The sequence below is a fragment of the Leuresthes tenuis genome, unplaced genomic scaffold, assembly GCF_036924035.1.
Source record: "Leuresthes tenuis unplaced genomic scaffold, fLeuTen1.0.hap1 SCAF_12, whole genome shotgun sequence".
NCBI lineage: Eukaryota > Metazoa > Chordata > Actinopteri > Atheriniformes > Atherinopsidae > Leuresthes > Leuresthes tenuis.
Genome location: NW_027325366.1, coordinates 17,045,998 through 17,066,325, shown reverse-complemented (window position 1 = coordinate 17,066,325; position 20,328 = coordinate 17,045,998). Strand labels below are relative to the sequence as shown.

The window sequence follows — 20,328 nt, the reverse complement described above, 5'->3', positions numbered from 1 at the left end:
CGTGTCCTCTTTAAGTGTGGGAAAGAATTCCGCAGCTCCTTAAACATCAGGCAGACTGTGTAATCTTTGTTCAATGAGATGACATGTGAGCACATCCACTGGCAGAGGAAGCTTGTTTAACCCAACCAGAGAATTCAGAACAATACATAAACAACGTGACATGTTTTACAGTTTCAAAGGTCACCTCAGCTCAAATGTTTTGGGGGGGGCTTCCCCTTATGCACCACTATATGCCATTTGAGTGTAACATTTACAGTAGAAATAACAAGGTGTCTAAAAACAGGAATTGGAGCCTGTCTTTGAAAATGCCCCAAAACAATAGCCGGACGGTAAACACAGGCAACGGGTTTGGGGTCAAGCAGGGTTAGTGTGTTCCACTTAAAGGAGAGATAGCCTGTGTTGTGGGTTTTTTTTTTTTGTTAGTTTTTTTTAGTTTTTGACAGGAAACCTGACATCTGAGTTAATAATTCCTCATTGCCAAGCTTGTGGAGAAGGTTTGGGAGGGCCTTAATCCGTCTTTCTGATGAGCACATCACTGTGAAAGAGAGAAAAAAAAAAAAAAAAAGAAGCCACTTGTGTTAACTTTCATTCCACTTGAAAACAGCTGCTGTACGTGTGAATCACAACACTTGCAAGCATGAAGGATCCAACGGCTAAACAGCAAGTTTATTTTGGTTAGAATCAGAAACACAGAATGTCCTGAGGGCGAGATGAGAGGAGATGGCAAAATCCCCTGAAATGATGGCAATGATGATTTGAGGCGTTGAGGGGGAGGGGAAGGAGGAGGAGAGGGGGATAATGAGTGGGAGAAATGGTGTATTACATTGTTCAGTGAGTTAGATTGGAGGGGAGCAGTTACTCTCGACAGCAGAGAGCAGCACTGACCATTCTCATAGCAAACTCAACAACAGGGAGACTACACGATACTGCAGCCACATCTGCCCTTCAAAGACTCCCCAGTTGCTCGTAGGTTTGTTTGTTTTTTTCCTATTCAATAAAACATAGTTTTAGTTGAAATGAAAAACAAAAGGCACAATGATTTTCAACTCATTCTTGTCTTTAATATGCACACGAGTTGAAAGCATCAATGAGCCACCTTAAAGAGAGGAATTCAATCTAAAATTTATAAAAAGATATAAACAATCAGAGGCCAAAACGCTGTCTGTTGCTTTTCTCCTATTATTTCTTTTTTTTTATTTTTTATATTTAAAACAACTTTTCATTAGCAAGTAAAAATCTTGCAACAAACATAAGCTTGTATCCAATTCGGATACAAGGCAACGGAATTGTAAATCTTTAAAGTGGCTCGGTCTAGTCTGCTAGTTCATGACTGTACACCCTCTGTAGTTTTGTTCAGTAATAAACAGCTAGTCCCCAAAAACAGGCCTGGGTCTGCTCATATCAACCCCACCTTATATTTAAAGCCCCCCACCCCCACCCCACCCCCGTCCCTGCTCCGACCCCCCTCTAAATAGTTAGCAGCCAACCGGAGGATCTTAGTCTGTGAGACGAGGACTAGGGGACGGGATTAAAGCTCTACGCCATAAACCCCAAACCCCCAAAATACCAACTTGAACATTGGGACGGTGTGTCTGAAACAGCCCGTCACTGCCCGCAAAGGAGGGGGGGGGCACAAAACAAAACCCAGCCTGTTCAAATTCATCAGCATATCATCACAATACATATGCAAGTCAAAAATAAAAACTATAAAAGAAATATTGCTCAAAAAAAAAAAAGAAAAGGAAAAAAAAAAAGGACCCTCCCCAGCCATCTTTGACAGTTATCAGCCACCCAATGACTGTCAGCTGCAGCAGCTTTGTACAGGCTTTACGTAAATATATTCATTAGACGGCAAGGAGAGTTCCACATCACCTTCTGCTTGTTTTTGTTTTACAATTATTCAAACTGAGTGATGACACGTGACCTCTTCAATAAAAAGTAGTTAAGTACTGTAAAGAGCGGGACCTGTTACTCCTCATACAATTCCGAGTTTTCCGTGAGCATAGGTCCCCGCTTTTCTGCAGGCAGACATCATTATGCCTCTCAGATGTGTGCATAAGACTCAAGAAAAAAAAAAAAAGTTAAAACCGATACAAGGAAGCTCCACAGAATCAACCAGAAGATGCTGAAACATGAAATTAGAATTGGTTGGAAGTGTGGAACTTTCTAAAAAAAAAAATAAAAATAAAATAATAATAATAAAATTACCTTATGGTAAGTTGAGCAATTCAGGGCGATTTTTTCTTTTAGCTCGAAGGTTTTCGATAAACGCTCCCTTCTGAGTTTCACATTTCACAGGGGAGTCCCGAGCAAACAGTTCGCCGGAACACGGGACGCGTACGAGTGCACGCTGCCGAAATGTCCCGTGCAGGTGGGTGGGGGGGGTAATGAACGCTACAGCTGACGTGTTCCTCTTCTCTGCAGTCTCTGTGCCTTCACCTGAAAGGTGCTTCCTCCCGACACAAGTATTCACATCCACGTAAAGAAAAAAAAAAATGTTGCTGCTCTTCTGAGTCAGAAGCAGGCAGTTAGCAGGTCTTACAGTTGTACGCGTTGGAAAAAAGAAAAAAAATATGGCATTTTCTTCACATTTTTGATGATTTCTTTCTTTTTTCTTTTAAAACAGTTTTGATAAGTCAACAGAAGTCACGTTCAAAAAAAAGTGACGGCATCGAGTCAGAAGTCTCGTCAGTCAGTCTGCCACGGAGTCCTCTTTCTACCTTGGAGCCCTTTCACCCCTCCGCCTGCCCAAAGACTCTCCCGGGAGGGCAGCGGGGGTCCGTGGTTAATCATGGCTTAGCTCTGGGATTAACTCTTTAAACTGGATGAGAGCGGGGTGCGCCTGGCCGTCAGGAATCAGTGTAACCAAGCGTGTTCGTGTGTATACTCGCCAGTGTGTGTGTGTGTGTGTGTGTGTGCGTGGGTGAAGTAACACCAGAGGACCATCCGGGGGGAGGGAAAGCACAAAATTAAACCACAAACAAACAGCAGTATTTCTTCCCCCGTAAGTGATATGACGGCTTCTAACAGAAGTATGCACACAAATCCTAAGTGTCAAAAAGTGTGTATACATATATTCATATATATAGAAATGTGTCTGTGTGTGCGCACGTGTTGGTGTGTGAAAATGTGCTTGTGTTTTTGTCATTCAAGACTTGACATTTGGCAAATCGATCTTGCCAAGAAGGCTTTTTCTTCCTTCTGGTTTTACCTTTGACATCTAGAAGCACTGGCAGACAATACTGACAGTCCTCCTGATGCAGGTTGCCAGATGGTGATGGTGCCTGTTGGATAACCAGGACTCCTATGAAGAGTTGCATTTGTCTGTAAAGGATGACATTTTTTTTTTGTTGTTGTTAAAACAAAGAAAAACAAGAAACGAAAAAAAAAAAAAGAAAAGAAAAGAAAAGCCACCCAACAGTGCAGAGGTGGGTGTGCGTAAACCCTTCAGTGGTGAGTTTCCGTGTTGAAGTGATGCTTTGAAAATCCTTCTGTACCAGGTTGCCAGATTGGAGAGATAAGTGAATGTCTGGGATGATTACAGAGAACCTGTGCAACTGGAGGAGCCAAACATCCGGGATTCTTAGAAATTAAACTCCTTTGTTTGCATGTTGGACGCTGGATCGAAGTTGAACATTCCTCCTTGAGTGGTTTCTTCATCGATCTGAAAAAGAAACGGTCGCGTCAGTCCGAGCCGCAGAGCGAGAGGAAACGAGTGAAACATCCCCGGCGGCCTACTTACGTCGTCTCCTGAAAAGTACTGATCAATAATCTCAAAGGCTAGTTTGTAGATATCTTCATTCTCGTGCTGCTGCAAAGTTTCTATCTTCTCCAAACCTTCAAAACACAAAAGGATAGTCAAAACAATGACAGACCGAGCAATTCGTCCGCTATTAGCAACTATGACACCATGAACTGTGCTCGTAAATTTACGAACCACAAGTTTAAACAGAATTGGATGAAAAACCGACCTCCGCACTCCTCTATGATCTCGGCAATGGTGCTGGCTTCATCTCCTGCCATGATGAAGATATTCTTGAGGCCGTCCAGGACAACCTGCACCACCTGGGAGTCCTTCACTGACAGCAGGCTACAGAACGGAGGGATGACATTCTGCTCCACCAAGAACTCCACCTACACAAACACCACATTCATACTTTATTACAACACAAGTGCATGGTTACGCATCTGGAAAACATCTGCGCAAATTGGTCTCAATGACCTTCATTACTGAACATTATTGCATGTGTGTGTGTGTGTGTGTGTGTGTGTGTGGTGGTGGTGGTGGTGGTGGTGGTGGTGGGGGGGGTGATGTTACAACATTTACAATCAGACTGATGGAATGTCTTAAATGTGTAAAAAAAGTCTTCCTCCCTAATCAACACACAAGCTATACATTTCTACATGTTTGGGGGGGGGCAGCTCACCTGGTCTTTCCTCCCACTGATTGTGAGGTTGCTGATGGCCCATGCAGCCTCCTTCTGAGTGCCGAAGTCCCCCTGCAGAGAGCCAGGCTGTCACTAAGGTCTACTACCACAGCATATTGCACATACAGAAAATCTGGACCACATTAGCATTCTGTGACCATTTCCATTTGTTGGTTTGTTCTGCTACAAAACTGGTGCCATCTGTGGAGTAAATATAAAGAACGGAGAATGTAAAGCCTGGATTCCGTCCTCCGCGTCGCACAAACCTTAGCCAGTTGGTGAATGATCATAGGAATCAGCCTGGCATCAATCACGGCTTGGACCTGCTGCTGGTTCCCAGCTGTGATGTTGGACAAAAACCAGACCGCTTCCTGCAGACAAAGCAAACGCAGATGGTGAAAACCAAACATGGGTACATACATACATACATGTGTATTCTAACATGAGCCATGTACCCATGTCCAGACACACCCACCTCTTGCACAGTCTCCATGGGCGGTGGTGGATCCATGATTTAGTACAATCTACATAAATACTGTGTGTAACCTAACTGCATCCCTCAGGGATACAGGGGTACTCCTTGATTAAGTTTGTCCCTTCAAAAGCTAATGAACATGCTTAGATGTACTAAACTGAATCAGAATCCCTTTATTAATCCAAATGTGGAAACATAAAAATGATTAGTTTCCTTTAAAGACACTTTCAGAAAGCGAGACAGATCTCTCAAGCATAAATACCCAACGTCTCCGCCAATGCTATGCTGAAACCAACAGACACAGAAAATAAATGCACGAAAGCTGTGCTTTTCATACCTTGTTGATCTTTTCTTTAGGATGTGTGAGCAGGTTGGGGAAGTGTGAGAGGACGTCGCAGTCGAGCACCACCTGCGTCTGCTCGTCTGTTCCCGTTACAATGTTCCCCACTGCCCTCAGAGCCGCCGTCTGAGTGTGAGGATCAACTTAATTACTTACTTTGCCGATCAATCGCAAAAGGATGAAAATCAAAGCGACGTATGAATTAGCTCGTTAAAACAAAGTCTCACCTGAACTTTCACCTCCTGATGACTGAGGAGAGGCACAAGAAATGGAACAACTCCAGAATCAATGACCATCTGAATCTGCTCGTTGCCTCCGTCCGTCAGATAAGAAAGAGCCCACACCGTGTCTACTAGGATCTAAACGCAGACGCACACACGTTGTAATAGTCATGCTGCAAGCATTGTGAAACATGATTGCGCAGAGAGAATCATTTTCTTCCTCATAATCGATACAAAAAAAAAAAATCTGAAAAAAAAAAAAGAAAAAAGTGACTTGACAATCGTATTTAGTCCGATACTTACATTGATATCATTGTGATATATTAGCACACAGAGGGCGGGCAAAATCTGTGGGGAAAGAAAAGAAGGTTGTGAGACGCTTGGGTGTTAATAAGATGAAGTAAGAACAGAAAAAAATTAAATAAATATAAAAAAAAGAAGGACGATGGGGGCAGACAGCAAAACCAGAGAAAGCTTGTCACAAAGAGAGCTTTATAGTGAGACATCCCCCTGGGGGTTGAGGCTGATTTGGTTACTAAAAAAAAACAAAAAACTGTGACTCAGCCTGCAGCAAAAAAAAAAACACATGTGGATAAGCCTAACCCATGTCCAGACACACCCACCTCTTGCACAGTCTCCATGGGCGGTGGTGGATCCTTGTTGCGGCACAGATTAACGATGACCCAGGTAACATTGCGGAGGAAGGTGATGGGGATTGATGGGTTGATGAAAGAGAGCAGTGGCTTGACCACACCCAAAGAAATGACATAATCCCTGCACTGTGGACCGTCACCTGGGCAGGAAACAGGAGAATTGTCAACATGGCTCCGAATACTTGCCTCCGATCGGCGAACCGAAGGGCAGCACTTACCTATAATGTTTCCTAAAGCCCATACAGCCTGTTCACATACGTTCTGGTGATGGGAGTGGAGCAGTCGCAGGAACAAGGGCACTGCATCTGGATAGGCAAACATCAACAAATCAAAGAACTCCCCAAGGTGAAAGTTTGAGCAACTCCAGTAATAAGCCCGCTTTCCTGGGAACATTCAATGCCAAAATTAACTGCACTCCACCACTGTGTCACAATTCTTGCACATAGCACCGCACCTAAATCTGAGCAGTGCCACCTACAAACACCTGCTAAATCCCTTATTGCCTTATGTGTCCTTAGTCCTGAAGAAACGCAAATAGAATCACGTTTACAATCGTGTCGCCTGTTACGATCTGCGGCTTCTGACAGGCTGAAATGGCATTCAGTTTACGACCCTGTAAATCATTAAAAACTCATCCTGAATAGCGCTTTCAAGAATTAGTATTGGACACCTATGCATGAGAAATGAGCGATAATTATAAAAAAGGTTAGTGGGGTTAAATTTCACTTAAAAAAAAGAAAAAGTCGTCTCACTAAACAATACGCTTCTCTTGACCTTAAGTGTTGATCTTGCCCCCTACTGCAAATTCTGGAGAAAAAAAAAGTGTGTAAACTTGGTAAATATCTGTGTGCTCTTTAGAGCATCCGAGGGAAAATGTCTGGAAAAGGCCGGGCCGTGTGACTTGAAATCATGTGTTTAATTTGATTATGAGAGTCAGACATCTGATCTTATAATCCACATTCATTTGTTTCTTGTAATTTGGTGAGAGATGAAGATATTGTCTTGATTGCGCCTTTCAGATAGCACAGAGCCACTTTGTTAGGTGTAAATCTACTTATTGGCTCTTTAAACTGGGGCTCAATGTTTGGCCATAAATATGTAGTTTTGAGATGCATTCATACTTCATACTTATGGCAACACATCTGCGTTGCTATGGATCTTGTGCAATTTGCAAAGAAAAGTTTGATCAAGTCTGAGCTCCACGAGTAAGTCCAGAGGGGATCTGCAGCCGGTCTCTTTAGCCTTAATCATCAATAAGTCAGAAACTGCTGTGAAATCTGGAGATGTGGATTCATCTGAAAATAACTCATTTTCTAAGCCATCTTTGGGGAGTTATGTGAATATGAATCAAGAGACAAATTAGATTTGTTCATTAAAAGTTAGGACTTGAGCTAAATTTACTGAGCTATAATAAAAAAATGATTAGAATTTCAACTTAACTTATTTTAGACAAACGACCCTTCATTGGAACCGTATCAAATGGATGTTCATTTGACGTACTTAAGCAATAAGAAAAAAGATCTAATCAAAGTTGAGAGCGGGCTAGGATCAATACTAAGCTAGAAGTTAAACTAAGAGAAGGTGAACAAATGACTAGATATAAAATGTTAACCTCCAAATATGCCTGAAATCTTTGTACATGCAAGTATAAGAATGAACATTTATGTTTTAGATGTCACTTCTCTCAACCTTTGCCAGTTCATCATAGTTCCCACTATCCAGTCGTGTTGTTCTCATTCCATAACAGTGAACTCTTATTCTAAACCATCATCATCTCACTCAGTGAGTGAAAAAACAAACAGAATGCTCGCTGCACAGACTGCAGACAGTATATAAACACAGACTGAAGGAGTAACACTGGTGGAGACAGAATGTGGAGTCAACTCACTGGATTTAACCACAGCTTGAGTCTGTGCTGATGTCCCGGAGGCGATGTTGGTCAGAGCCCAAGCTGCCTCAAACTGAAGAGAGGGGCTGTAAAACAGAAAGGAAACACGAATCTGCTGAAGATGGAATGCAAGACGTTTGGATTTCCACAATAGATGGGCCATCGAGGAGGGAACAATCAACGACGTGGGAGATTTTCTTCATTTCGAGCTGCCGTTCTATGTTTTTCCCCAAAGGAGAGCAGCTTATTATCCCAAGGCACCAAGCACACTTCTGTTTCTGGCCTTTATTTTACCCCATACACAGGTTTCTTTCCAAATATTTTACGAAACACTTGTAAAAAGAGTGCGTGTGCTGGATAAGCACATATGAAGCTATCCGGTCTACATATCCGGTCTGGCAAACGGCTGCTGTGCTCCAAATGGACGCAAAACATTAGAAAACCGCACAGTTGCAAGTGGATCCCCGCGCCACCCACCAGCCAAGCAAGCAAACTAAGGCGGATGACACATCCATACGCCACAGTAAATGTTCTGAGAGGCCATCCCACCATGCTCTGGAGTTCCTACTGCTTTACTCGGACTTTACCGGGGATATAAAAACAAAAACAAAGTGGAATAGAGAAACAAAGTCAGCTCGTTGTTAGTGTTGCCTTTGGACAGGTTCTTTTTGCATCTCTTATCGAGCATTCTGATTTTCAATTTCAAGTCCGTAAAGAAGGCATCTACTGTTGCTCATGTTAAGCAGTAATGGGATCTCGCTGTAAAGCCGTTTATCAAGCTTGGCTGCTGTCACAATTGTGAACAACTAATTTATTCTAATGGAAACATAAGGATTTAACCACATAAACCCCTAAGCAGTTGAATTCCAAAACAAAGTTTTTTTCCCCTTGTGTTAACGTAACAGTCACAATTTATTCCTGACAAGTTGTTCCACCTAAACTATTCAGTCCCCCCCCCCCCCCGTCCCCCTCAGTGAGCACAAGGTCCTGGGAATTGAAGAACTCTAAGAGACAGGAATGTTGATATATTTGGCTTGGCTTGAGCTGAGAGGAGCGACCAGCTGCCCTGCATGCCTCCACACACACTCACGTGTGGACGCAGTGGGAAACAACAGCTAAGCGCACACAAAGTCTCCCGTTGCACGTAAAACCTGCTGTAGCGCCATTGGATCGTCATGAAATACATAAACCACAGAACAGTACATGAAAGACAAACGGCACAAACTGTTTCGGAGGCAGTCTTACTTGTCATCCCTTTCCAGGCATTTGACTAAAATAGGCAGGATCCCAGACTTTATCAAGTCGTCAATGGGAGGGTTTCTGTCACTGGAGAGCAGTTTTCTGACAAAACACACATGCAAAAAAAAGAAAATGTCAAGAACATAATCTTGTCTTTAACATATTGAGGTGGTGCCTGTAGATTGGTTTTGACTGCCGCTCACCTGGCTGCCTGAACAGCACCGAGCTGTATAACTGCATTATCACTGGTAGCATTCTGTGGTGACACACACCCGACAAAATAATTAGCCAACAATTAAAAAGCAGCCGACATGTTTTACAAAAGACCAATTTTTTGTGCTAGAAAACTTAAGATGACATCATCTTACCTGTAGGATGGCATCAAGTGTAACATTTTGCTGCAAAAAGAGATATGCAGAGAAACATTAGCAGCTAATTTGCATACTCCACCAGTAACGAGGCTGCAAAAAGAGACAGCTGTAGACTTCACAGATGTGCAAAATGGTGCATTTGTCTGTTCTATAGAGCGAGATGCTTTTGCAATGTTACCATTCCATGGTACTAAGCATCAAGAGTTGCAATAATTCAGGCTTTTAAACAAGTCTGACATCGTAACCTCTGCATCCTGCTATCTGACGTGAAAATGTGTTACGCAGGATATCCTGTTCTTGTACTTCTGGCTTTTTAAACAGGAAAATACAGTGACTCAGATAGCTTTAAACTACATATATCGCAAGACTTCAACGTTGTTTCTACGCCTGCAACGGTACAAATGAGTACTGACAACAACAACGTTGAATAAACCAAAGAACGTTTGCCGTTTTCTTGCGTCAAACAGCAGAAAAACTAATCCATTTTTGATAGAATCATACTCTTCCTTTCAAAACATCACCAATTAGCCAAGTAGCTTTTTATGGTACTCGGCAGGAAGGTTGTTCAAACCATACATGACAGTCCCGGGGACTTAATTATATGAACTGTTTCCTTCTCTTCGTCCCAGCAGAAATATATAAAATGCAAACTTCCAGATAATGCAAATGCATAAATAGAAACATTCAACACAAAACAACCCTTCCTCAATTATGGTCTCCACATATCTTATAAAAGTCCTTTTTGGCATATTCAGGGATCTAAATGGACCTCCTTCTCGTTTATTCAGGCACACGTCATTCTTAACAAACACAGCGGTAAAGTTAAAGCAGGTCGGTCATTCTCAAACCACCTGGAACTTTAAGCGTGTGGACATTCAAGCACAGTTTTGAATTAAAAGCCTGCATCAAAAGGTGCTTGGAAATCCAGAAAACGCCAGCAGTTTCATGTGCCGATTTGCCGCACAACAATCGCTTTTCTTCAGGTGTTCATCTAATAACATTTGAGACAAGGACCTTTTAGCTGACCTCATTAGCCTGCGTGCTGGATCACTTATTCCCCTTTAGGTTTTTGCAAAATATCGGCAGCTTTTAGGTCTATTGTGACATATCGTTACAGTTTATACTCATCTCTACAACAGTCTTTATTCATCAGCTTTCTTTTCTTTTCGCTGTGGCTCTCATTATGATGTGAAACAACCAAATATCAAAGTGCAAATATATGTAAAAACAATGCCCTATTGATTTGAACCTCTCCGGCGTGTTATCTTCATAGCCAAGTCTATGGCTCCAGCACACACACACATACACACTTACTCCTTTGAAGTCTGAGTCGACATCAGAGTCCTCCAAACTCTCCTCCTGGGGGACATTTCTCTTCTTCAGTAAATGTTCGTCCCGTTTGTTCTGAAGAGAGGAAAAAAAAAAAAAACACAGGAGGAGCAATGAGAGGAGGAGATGAAAGTTTCCAATAATATATTCATGAATTCATAAAGAAACAGCGCACCTTGGTCCATTTAAAAAAAAAACATTTTGTTTCTTTCACAAACTTTTACTTTCTTCATCACAGCCTCATGTTAGAAATCCTGCTCCAAGTGATTAATCAGAAGAAAACTACCCGCAGACTAACACTAATACACAAAGCAAAGCCACATTCATCTGTGAGAGAAACTAAACCCCCCCACCACCAAACAGACACAGCAACCTTGACAGGCACATATTCATTCAGCATCAGTCTACAAGGCATGTGAGTCAGAGGTAGGAGGAGATTCCCTTGCCCTACATTCCTGTGCATCAGGCTGATGTGCGTCACAGATGACACACACGGCTAGCGCAGTGCTTCTTGCTGCCCTGATCCAGCTAAATGGAATGTGCTAGACTTTGGACCACCTCAGCACTCCACAGAGGTGACGTTTTATGTTTTAACACGACTAGCTGTGTCAGTACTCTGAGCTGCTCTACATGTTTGTTTGCCAGCATTCCCCAACTTCCCCAGACAGTGCAACGCTGTCGTCCAGCTTGTGGTAAACAGCCAACCACTCTCATCCATGTTCATTTTCAAGAGTAATGTTTAGATGATGCGACTTCCTTTACAATGCTAATTTTGTGTAAATCTGGGCTTCTTCCCCCTTCAACAAACCGTGTCTTTTCCCTGCTTCGTAAACTAAACAGTTACAACATTACGCATGTCATAACATGTCTGTGAGGATGAGCCTACAAACAGAAATACCAGCGCTCCATCACAACTTTACACTGGTTATAACTCTGCAGGGTAAGCTGTACTCTCCATGCTTCAACTTTATCTCTCAAAGTCATCAGGTACAAAGACGGTATGTCTTGTATTGTCAGGTCCCCAAATATATACAGAAACAAAGAACTTTTGACCCAGCTAAGATGCGACTGATTTAATCATGCCCCAAACCGAAATCAGACTCCAACTGTGGAAGAATTAGAACTTAAGATCCATCAGAAAACTAACAGGACTACAGCCACAGCTCCATAGATGTTAAGCTGGATTCAAACTTCGAGACGCTCAATTTCGGTTAAAAAAACAACAGCTTGACTTATTCCAAGTCTCGATACACAACAGACAACCAATAACCATCATTTAAAGTGCTCAATATGACCTTAACAAGCAGCCTCGCAAGAATGTGACTCTACGGCATGGCAATCCAACTGTTCTGTCCCTAATATTTTAAGCGCCTGTTTGCAACATACATTCATATCAGCAAGAAATATCCAATAAGGCACTGTGGGTGTCGACAAAGACTTTCTCAGAGTAAAAGACAATTAAGCAGCTCCGAAATGTCAAATCTAAGATCAGTTTCCACCAACTTAGGAGAAAACTGAGCCTCTTGAGTTAGAGGCTTATGTGTGGTAACATTAAATCTGTGGCTGAAGGGTAAAGAGTTGTTATGACAACAGCAGGACTGGCAAACAACTTCATACACTTGTTTTTTTCCCCATGCTACAAATCCAACGTGTTTTGTTTTGTTTTTGTTTTTTTAAACCAGGATACAGCTCAGAATGAGCAAATGACCCCGCAGATTAATGTGAAAAGATACAAAAAAAGAGAGAATTACAAAAACATAGGCCTTACATGGAAGAAAAACAGCTTCTGAAATACCTTGCATACCACAAAAAGTGTTGCCTACCAACTTGGCCAGAGTAACGAAAAGAATAGCAAACATGACACAAAGAGTAAAACATCCTCCGCGTTACACGGATGCGATGGTGACGTCTGGGCGCGCACGGTGACCAGTGAAAATAGCTTAAATGTGTTAACTGATTAAATCATGGCTATCCCCAAAGAACAAAATTAATTTCCCTTTTTGAACGAAAGCAGCAGCTGAACAATAACTGAAAAAAGGTCATCGCAACACAACTTCCTGAACAAATATTAATTCAGCTGAGAATAGGATTAAAGGACTAAAGTGAAGGATGATACGCCCTTGCAAGTGGGAAAAGATTTGCTTCTCGCAGTATCTTGAGGTCGCTGACAAAAGTTATTCCCGTTTTAATCCAACTGTCGAGGCAAAAGCTTAGCAGATATAAAAAGAAAGGTCTGAAAATCTCCGATCTCGCCGAAACTCACAGGAACAGACCATTGTGCAAGGACAACATGAACTGTTTTTCTTCCTCGAGCAAGTGCATAAACTGTATTTACACAGAGAGCATATCAGCACATCTTCTAAAAATCAGTCTAGCTGCTTATGCTAAAAGCGCAATGACTTTCATTTTCTGTGCTTTACACACCCAGAGACATGAGTCAAAGCACATCTTTTATGCTTCGAGTGCATTTTCCTACATTTTGCACATGAAACAGCTGTGGCTGTATGGTATATACTGGACTCTGGAGTGTGCCAAAGCACGGGTGTCCCGGCACTCTAAAGTGGGGCTGAACATAGGCTGTGTAGAAACGGTGGAGCTCTGACTTTTTTTTTTTTTAATCTATAGCAAAGCTAGCTTCTTAGAAAAGGAAAGCAGGGTAAACTATCAAGAATTTTACACGTTTCAAAATATACAGCTGCACTGGTCTGGAGTCAGAGACAGGTAGTCTGTAAGAGGCTTGGTGTGTGTGTGTGTGTGTGTGTGTGCGTGTGTGTGTTAAGGCAGAATGTGCATCTTTTCTCACCTTTCTCAACTCAACTGTCACCTCATTTCGGTGTCGTCTCATAGTCTGTAAAAGAAAACCACAGTGAATAAGGAAAACAGTTTTTTATAGATTTTTTTACATGGGTAATTGATTAATGTAATGGATATAATCACAAATTACCAAGCATATTTTCCATTATAAGACAGATCTTTGTTTTTGTTTTCTCTCTTTCTAAAACCTTAACAAGTCATTTTTGTTTTCAAGTCCCTTGTGACAGAATCCTTTTGACAACATCAAACTTGAAGGTGAGATCGGCCTGCAAAAACAACAACCGTAGCCCAGGGGATAAAAGACAGTTTAACGGTTTTACATATGGCTGTGTTTGTATGTCTGTTGGGTTTCACGCTCATCCAGAACAGTTTGAGATGGTCTAAGATCTTGTGACTGTTTGAAGAGGTTCATGTTGCCTTCCTAAATAGCCTCTTATGTAATCTGGGACGGTCATAACTCAGGAGGCTATGGAGCAGAGAGGTCTCTCCCAACCACTGCAAAACATCAATAAAGCCGCCAAACAAAAATAAATAAATAAGTACACTTTTCAAAAGTAATTTTACAATGACCAAACATCAAAATACAACAGTCCAGAGTGACTATCAAGAGAGATTAATGTAGCCCAGCACAGTTAACTGGTTAAATCCGTTGATTCCCAAACTATGAGCAGGTTCCAAAATGAATGTACACCGAATATATGCCCACAAAAGGAATAATACTGAAGTCCACACAGGTACATAATAGATATCCAAAAACAGTTTTGCAGAGTAGGAATGACTTATCGTTTTGGGCCATCACGTGTGTTTTTTTTAAGGAATACAAAGTCGGGCCTATGGCAGACGGTATGTGGGACTTTACTCCTTTGCAGTTCAATACTGTTCCTAATGGCGTCAGAAATGAAGAGCAATCTGTGATGGCTGACCTAAATAAACAAACCCAAAGAGGAATTCTTTCCTTCCTGCTGTAGTCTGAGTCACCCATTTACAAAAACCCATATTCATGTCGGGGCTCCAAGAGCACCCTGGTCAGACATCCAAGATGCCTGAAATAGCATCAGGAATGCACTTGGCAAAGTCTGTCTGTCATGGTAGCCATGTGCTTGTCAGCCTGACTCAAAGTTTCAAAACAACTAGCTCCAGGGCAAAAATCTGTGGGCCTTTCTTTTTTTTTTTTTTTTTTTGAAGATAATAGCGGAACTCCAACTGCTATTCTACTGGATTTGGAAAGGCCATATTCAGACTTACCTTGGTATGGGGATTAGCTCTGGATTACCAATAGATCGGAATAACCCAGCACAAGTATGTCTTTGTTGGAAAACTCCATGGCTGAAAGTAAAGCTTTCTAATAAATTCCTTAACTGTCATGTATAATTCAAACAAGTCTAGTTGTAGGCCGGTAAATTTGAGGTCTTCCATCCAACACTGGCAGGTTCATCCATCTCCATTTGTTTAAACACAGCCTTTACCGAGATGTGTGGTCATCATGTCAAAGAGCGACGCAGAAACATACTGTCAGATTTATAATTAGACCTGCTTGTTGAATGATACAGCAACAAAGAGCGTTTTCTGTCGTGGATTTGCCAGCAGGGCACAACTGAATGCGTTTTCCACAGCGTGTGACCTAGAACTGAGACCGACACATTCATCCCCAACATTTCCGTTATCACAGCACTGTATATTTGGAGTATTACCGTTCAGACATCCAAGATAACATTGCAGCGTTCGTCACAGTTATAATTAACATTGCTGTCAGTTTAACGTTAAGCAAGTCTAAGGTGTCTCCTCTCAGGGATGAATACAAACCAAATAATTAGTCCATACACCTTTTTAGTTATGGCTAGCAATACATTTGACGATAACCTACACATAAAACGTAAATGGCACTAAGGTCATCCTATCATTATCATTCAGCTAACTGTTTAGGGGTTTAGCTGGCTCGGTTTAGTAGGCTCACCTGGAAATGCGAGCTAGCAATTTGCTTGACGTTGCTTGAGCTAACAAGGTGGGGTGGATGTGGTCCCGTCATTTAATTCAAGATTAACCACTACTTTATCTATAATGACGACTGTCTGCGACGTGCACAAGTCCGCACTGGAGCTAACTGGAGTCAGCTGGCTAGAAAACATAGCAAATATCGAGATTATTAGGACAGGTAGGCCCAGCCTCGCTCGCGACCGGTGTCCATCCGACTAGCTCGTTGACGTTAGCCGGCGGTGACAGCTACGTTGCCTGCCCTTAATTCTCCCGACTCCAACAGTCCACTTATGCTGTAAGTTGCTTGTCTCGAACAGTGGCTGCTGAAGTTTGCTAAGCGACTGTTATTAACTGGGTTACTTACCGCCGTCGACTTCCATTTTTACGAGCTAAGAAGGATACAGTAGCACCTTTGATGGCGAACTCTCTGCTATAGCTCACATTCGCTAGCAAGTGGGTTGGCTGACAGGCAAGCGAGCAGTTTTAGCCGGGGCCAGGCTGCCAAACGAGGCCCTAAGACTGTCATTTTCTGCACTAAAGCGATTACATTCATATTAATCACACTTGTATTGTCATGTCAGCTCACCTCGACATCACGCCCCTTATTTTTAAAGCTCTTGATGCGGTGGTTTTCCAAGCCGGCGTTCTCTGCCATGGCTGTACGGGGTTTAGCTATTACTCCGGCTTTCGGTATCTCCTCCGTAAAAGACGAGGCACGGTGGCAGCTTCTGTGCGGCTGCTGGCTTCAGAGAGGAGGAGGAGGAGGACGTAACAGATCGCAGAGTGAGGGGAGGAGTTAATGCATACCTCCTGCCTGTTGGGCTGTCCTGGTTTCCACGGCTTCCCTGAATCAGTGCTGAAAAAATTCACCTGCGATCGAGGCAGTCGCACACACTCTGTTGTGCGTTTACGTAACGTAACCAGTGATTGAATTTAGGTTGAATTTTATTCTCTGGGATTGGCAACATACTTTAATGACGCACCAAACAATGTGACTTCATTTGAATACCACTGGATTGCTGTCAAATCAAACGGCAAATGCAGACACTTTTGAAGACTTTGATCCATAAAACACACAGAACACAGAAGACATCAGATGTTTATTATTTAAAGGAAATATGCAACACGTCTAAAAAAAAAAAAAAGATGGTAAATGGCCATGTTTACCACCGTGTAGCATCCCCTCTTCTTTTAACAACAGCATGTACACATCTGGTTACTGATGAGACCAGCTGTTGGACCTCTGGTAGAGGAATGTTGTCCCATTCTTGTCTGATGGAGGATTCTAGCTGGTCAACAGCCCCGGGTCTCCTCTTTTGCATTTAATGATGCGCCAAATGTAAGGAAGGCCAGACCAGCACCTGGACTCTTCAACAATAAGCCATCCCATCCCATACCCCATGAGGGAAGGAGGATTTTGAATTTCCTCTTTACTCCAAAGGATCCAGCCATTTCCATCCAGCCTATGTTCACAGACATTGATACCCAGGTGCCTTTCTGAGCCCATGCAGTGATTTCCATGATAGAATCATGTCTGTTTTTAATGCAGTGCAGCCCCTCAGACTGCACTGAAGTTTTGGGAATTCAGCATTGGATTTCCAAAGATCACAGGAATCACATATTGATTTCCAGCTGTCTCCCCTGCACACAGAGATGTCTCCAGAGTCTCTAAATCTTTTGATGATGATATCATGTACTGCAGACGACAGAAATAGTTATGTGTCTTTATATGTCTTCAAAGTTTTACGGCGAGGAACATTATTCCAAAATTGCTACGGAATTTGTGAATTTTTTTTGTTGGTGATAGTTGAAACTGTGCCTAAACCCAATCCTATTGCCAGTTAACCTAATTAGCTGCAAGATGTTCCCCCAGATGTTTCCTTTTAGTACCATTTACTTTTCTGGTCATTCGCTGCCATCCAGGTCAAGATCAGCTAATATTTTTCATGAAATCGTAACATGTCACACTTTCAACATGTTTTCTATATATTCTTGTGTATGAAGCATCAGTTTGAGATCTGATACATTTTGGGGTTGTACATGATGCTGTTCATACTGTTCATGGATGCTTTGTTGTTGTTGTTGCTTTTAAGCATTGGGTGGGGGAATTGGCTCCGATAATGAAAGGTGTTCAAGCAGGTTAATCTTAACAAGGCCACAGGTCCGGATGGTATGTCTGCTTTCCTGTTAAGAACCTTTGCAGATGTACCTGTTGCTAAAAAGCGTTGCCCACAAGAGAACAACAATTTTAGACCCATTGCTTTAACATCTATAGTGATGAAGTGTCTTGAAAGACAATTGTGGATGTGGGTCCACAATTGGATTCTTACCAGTTTACTTATAAATATGAGAGAAGCACTGATGATGCTTCCTATGGCATAGTGCAACTGATGGCTAAACAACCAGAAAACCCCAGTAACTATGCTAGAGTGCTTTTTGTTGACTTTAGCTCAGCTTTTAATGCTCTCCAGCCCCATGTCCTTCTGAGTGTCAACCCATATACCATCAGATGGTTTCACTCATTCCTCATCAGTCGTTCCCAGCAGATCAGGGTGAACAGGACTCCATCTGACTCTCTGACCATCAGCACTGGCGTTTCCTTAATGTCCAGGAAACACAGGAGATGATCTTTGACCCGAAGTCAGTTGGAGACCACTCACCAGTGGTCATCCATAATCATAGTATCGCCCAGGTGGATTCATACAAATACCTGGAAGTACAAATAGATAGTAAACTCACATGGAATGTTCAGGTTGATTATGTCTGCACCAGGGTCCAGCAGCGACTGCACGTCCTCCGCAGGCTGAGGGCCTTCGGTGTCAGTCAGCAGGTGGTGCTGCTCTTTTACCATGCAGTAACAGAGAGCATCATTAGGTACAGCATCGCAGCCTGGTTTGGTATCCCGTCTCTCCAAATGAAAGCTCAGCTCACCCGGCTCACACAAAGAGCTATGAAATTGACGGGAGTTCGTCAGTATCCCTCACTTCAGACCATCTTTAATGAAACAATAACCAGACAAGCCCAGAAAATGATGTCAGACCCCCACCCATATCCTTTATTTAGAGTATCAGCTCCTTCCCTCAGGTCGGCGCCTCAGAGTTCCTGCATGCAGACTAAACCCATACTACTGTTCACCAAAGCCTTATATAGCAACAAAACACTTAACTGTGATCGCAGAATGTATAGATGAGGATCAATAGGGTTTTAAATTGTATTTATTATGCCTCCATATTTATTGTTTTAATTGATTTTATAATCTTAATATTCAGACAGTGTGCAATATTCAGCGAGAGGATGTATAAAGGTGTATAAAATTGTGAATGTTATGTGATGTTTATGAGTTTAGATTGGGCAGCAGTGTTTGTACTCAAGATAAATTTCCTTTGGACAATAAAGCTAATCTAATCTAATCTAATGTAGCCGCACATACTTAAAGGTGCATCTTCCATCTTTGATGTAAATAGTAATGAATAAATTAACATTATCTACATGCTGCCATTAAATGAAAACTATTAGCACTAGTCACATTAACAATCCGACCCTATTCTAATGAGCTATTTTCTAATCCGATTGCATAATCTCGGTCACGTGCAATTTGCTCGTACAAATTCTCAAACGTCACGGCTTCGCAAATCAGAAGACGGCTCAAAAGTGGTGCCTCCAAACACAAAAGTTTAATGAATCGACAAATATTTGGATTTAACATCATTAGTGCAAACAAAGACAAGCATTTGAAATAGATACGACTGTCACACTCCGGCCGCACGTATGCAGCGCCGATACAACACAACGGATTGACGTGTTCTAACATGTCTCCAATCAGAGACGACCAGCTCCAGCTCTGGTACTATTCTGACAGAATAAATACACTGTAAGATTTCGGGGGGGAGAAAAACAGCTATTCAGAGAGATGATTAACAAAAAACAAAACCATTTTCATTCGTGTCAATATTATTAGGGGTCTAGCAGCGAAGCTGCAGAACCCTATTGTTTTACTAGCTTTTCTTATTATTATTATTCTTCTACTTTCCGCTGCAATTGAAGTCTATGGCAGCCCCATTAACGCAATGGTAAAAAGTTGTGAAATTTGGCACATCTAATTAGGACAGTCCCATTAGCAAATTCAACAAATTTCGTGCCCAAATTCAAAACTCTCTAGCGCCACCAACATGTCAAAATTTGAAGCCCATTCAGCTAAATAACTTTTGACTCGTTGATCCAAATTTAAAAAACAAGGCATTGTTGGAATCCTTGGATCATGACGATTCCAACGCACCCTATGACGTCATTTTCCGTCTGACTAGATTTTCCGCCATCTTGGATTTTGTTGAAAACCTTAAAAAATTTTCACAGGTCACAAATTTTGACCAATTCTCATGAAAATTGGCACAGAGTATCTTTAGACCAATCCGCACAAAAGTTGCTCGTTTTTTACATCAAATTTGACTTTGTTCAACCAGTACATCCAATCAAAGTTGACGGCGACTACGCCAAAAAGGACGTGAGGACATATCTCAGCAACAGTTTAATCTTTTGACATCAAACTCATAACACATATTCATAACTCGATTTTGAAGAGGCCCAATAATTTTGGAGA

General features: G+C 42.0%; 1 protein-coding gene across 1 annotated transcript; it reads right to left on the bottom strand.

Annotated features, from left to right (window-relative positions):
- Nucleotides 1-2,713: 2,713 nt before the first annotated feature.
- On the bottom strand, nucleotides 2,714-18,547 carry kpna3 (karyopherin alpha 3 (importin alpha 4)). The gene is made up of 18 exons (XM_072396691.1): nucleotides 18,471-18,547; nucleotides 16,318-16,470; nucleotides 13,747-13,791; nucleotides 10,929-11,018; nucleotides 9,612-9,641; nucleotides 9,447-9,499; nucleotides 9,250-9,345; nucleotides 8,005-8,090; nucleotides 6,335-6,421; nucleotides 6,087-6,256; nucleotides 5,767-5,811; nucleotides 5,470-5,601; nucleotides 5,240-5,368; nucleotides 4,694-4,798; nucleotides 4,428-4,499; nucleotides 3,972-4,134; nucleotides 3,743-3,837; nucleotides 2,714-3,664 (listed from the first exon to the last, which is right to left on the bottom strand). Exons 2-18 carry the CDS (start codon nucleotides 16,384-16,386, stop codon nucleotides 3,584-3,586), a joined length of 1,548 nt encoding a protein of 515 aa, XP_072252792.1. The 5' UTR covers nucleotides 16,387-16,470; nucleotides 18,471-18,547; the 3' UTR covers nucleotides 2,714-3,583.
- Between the last annotated feature and the right edge of the window lie 1,781 nt (nucleotides 18,548-20,328).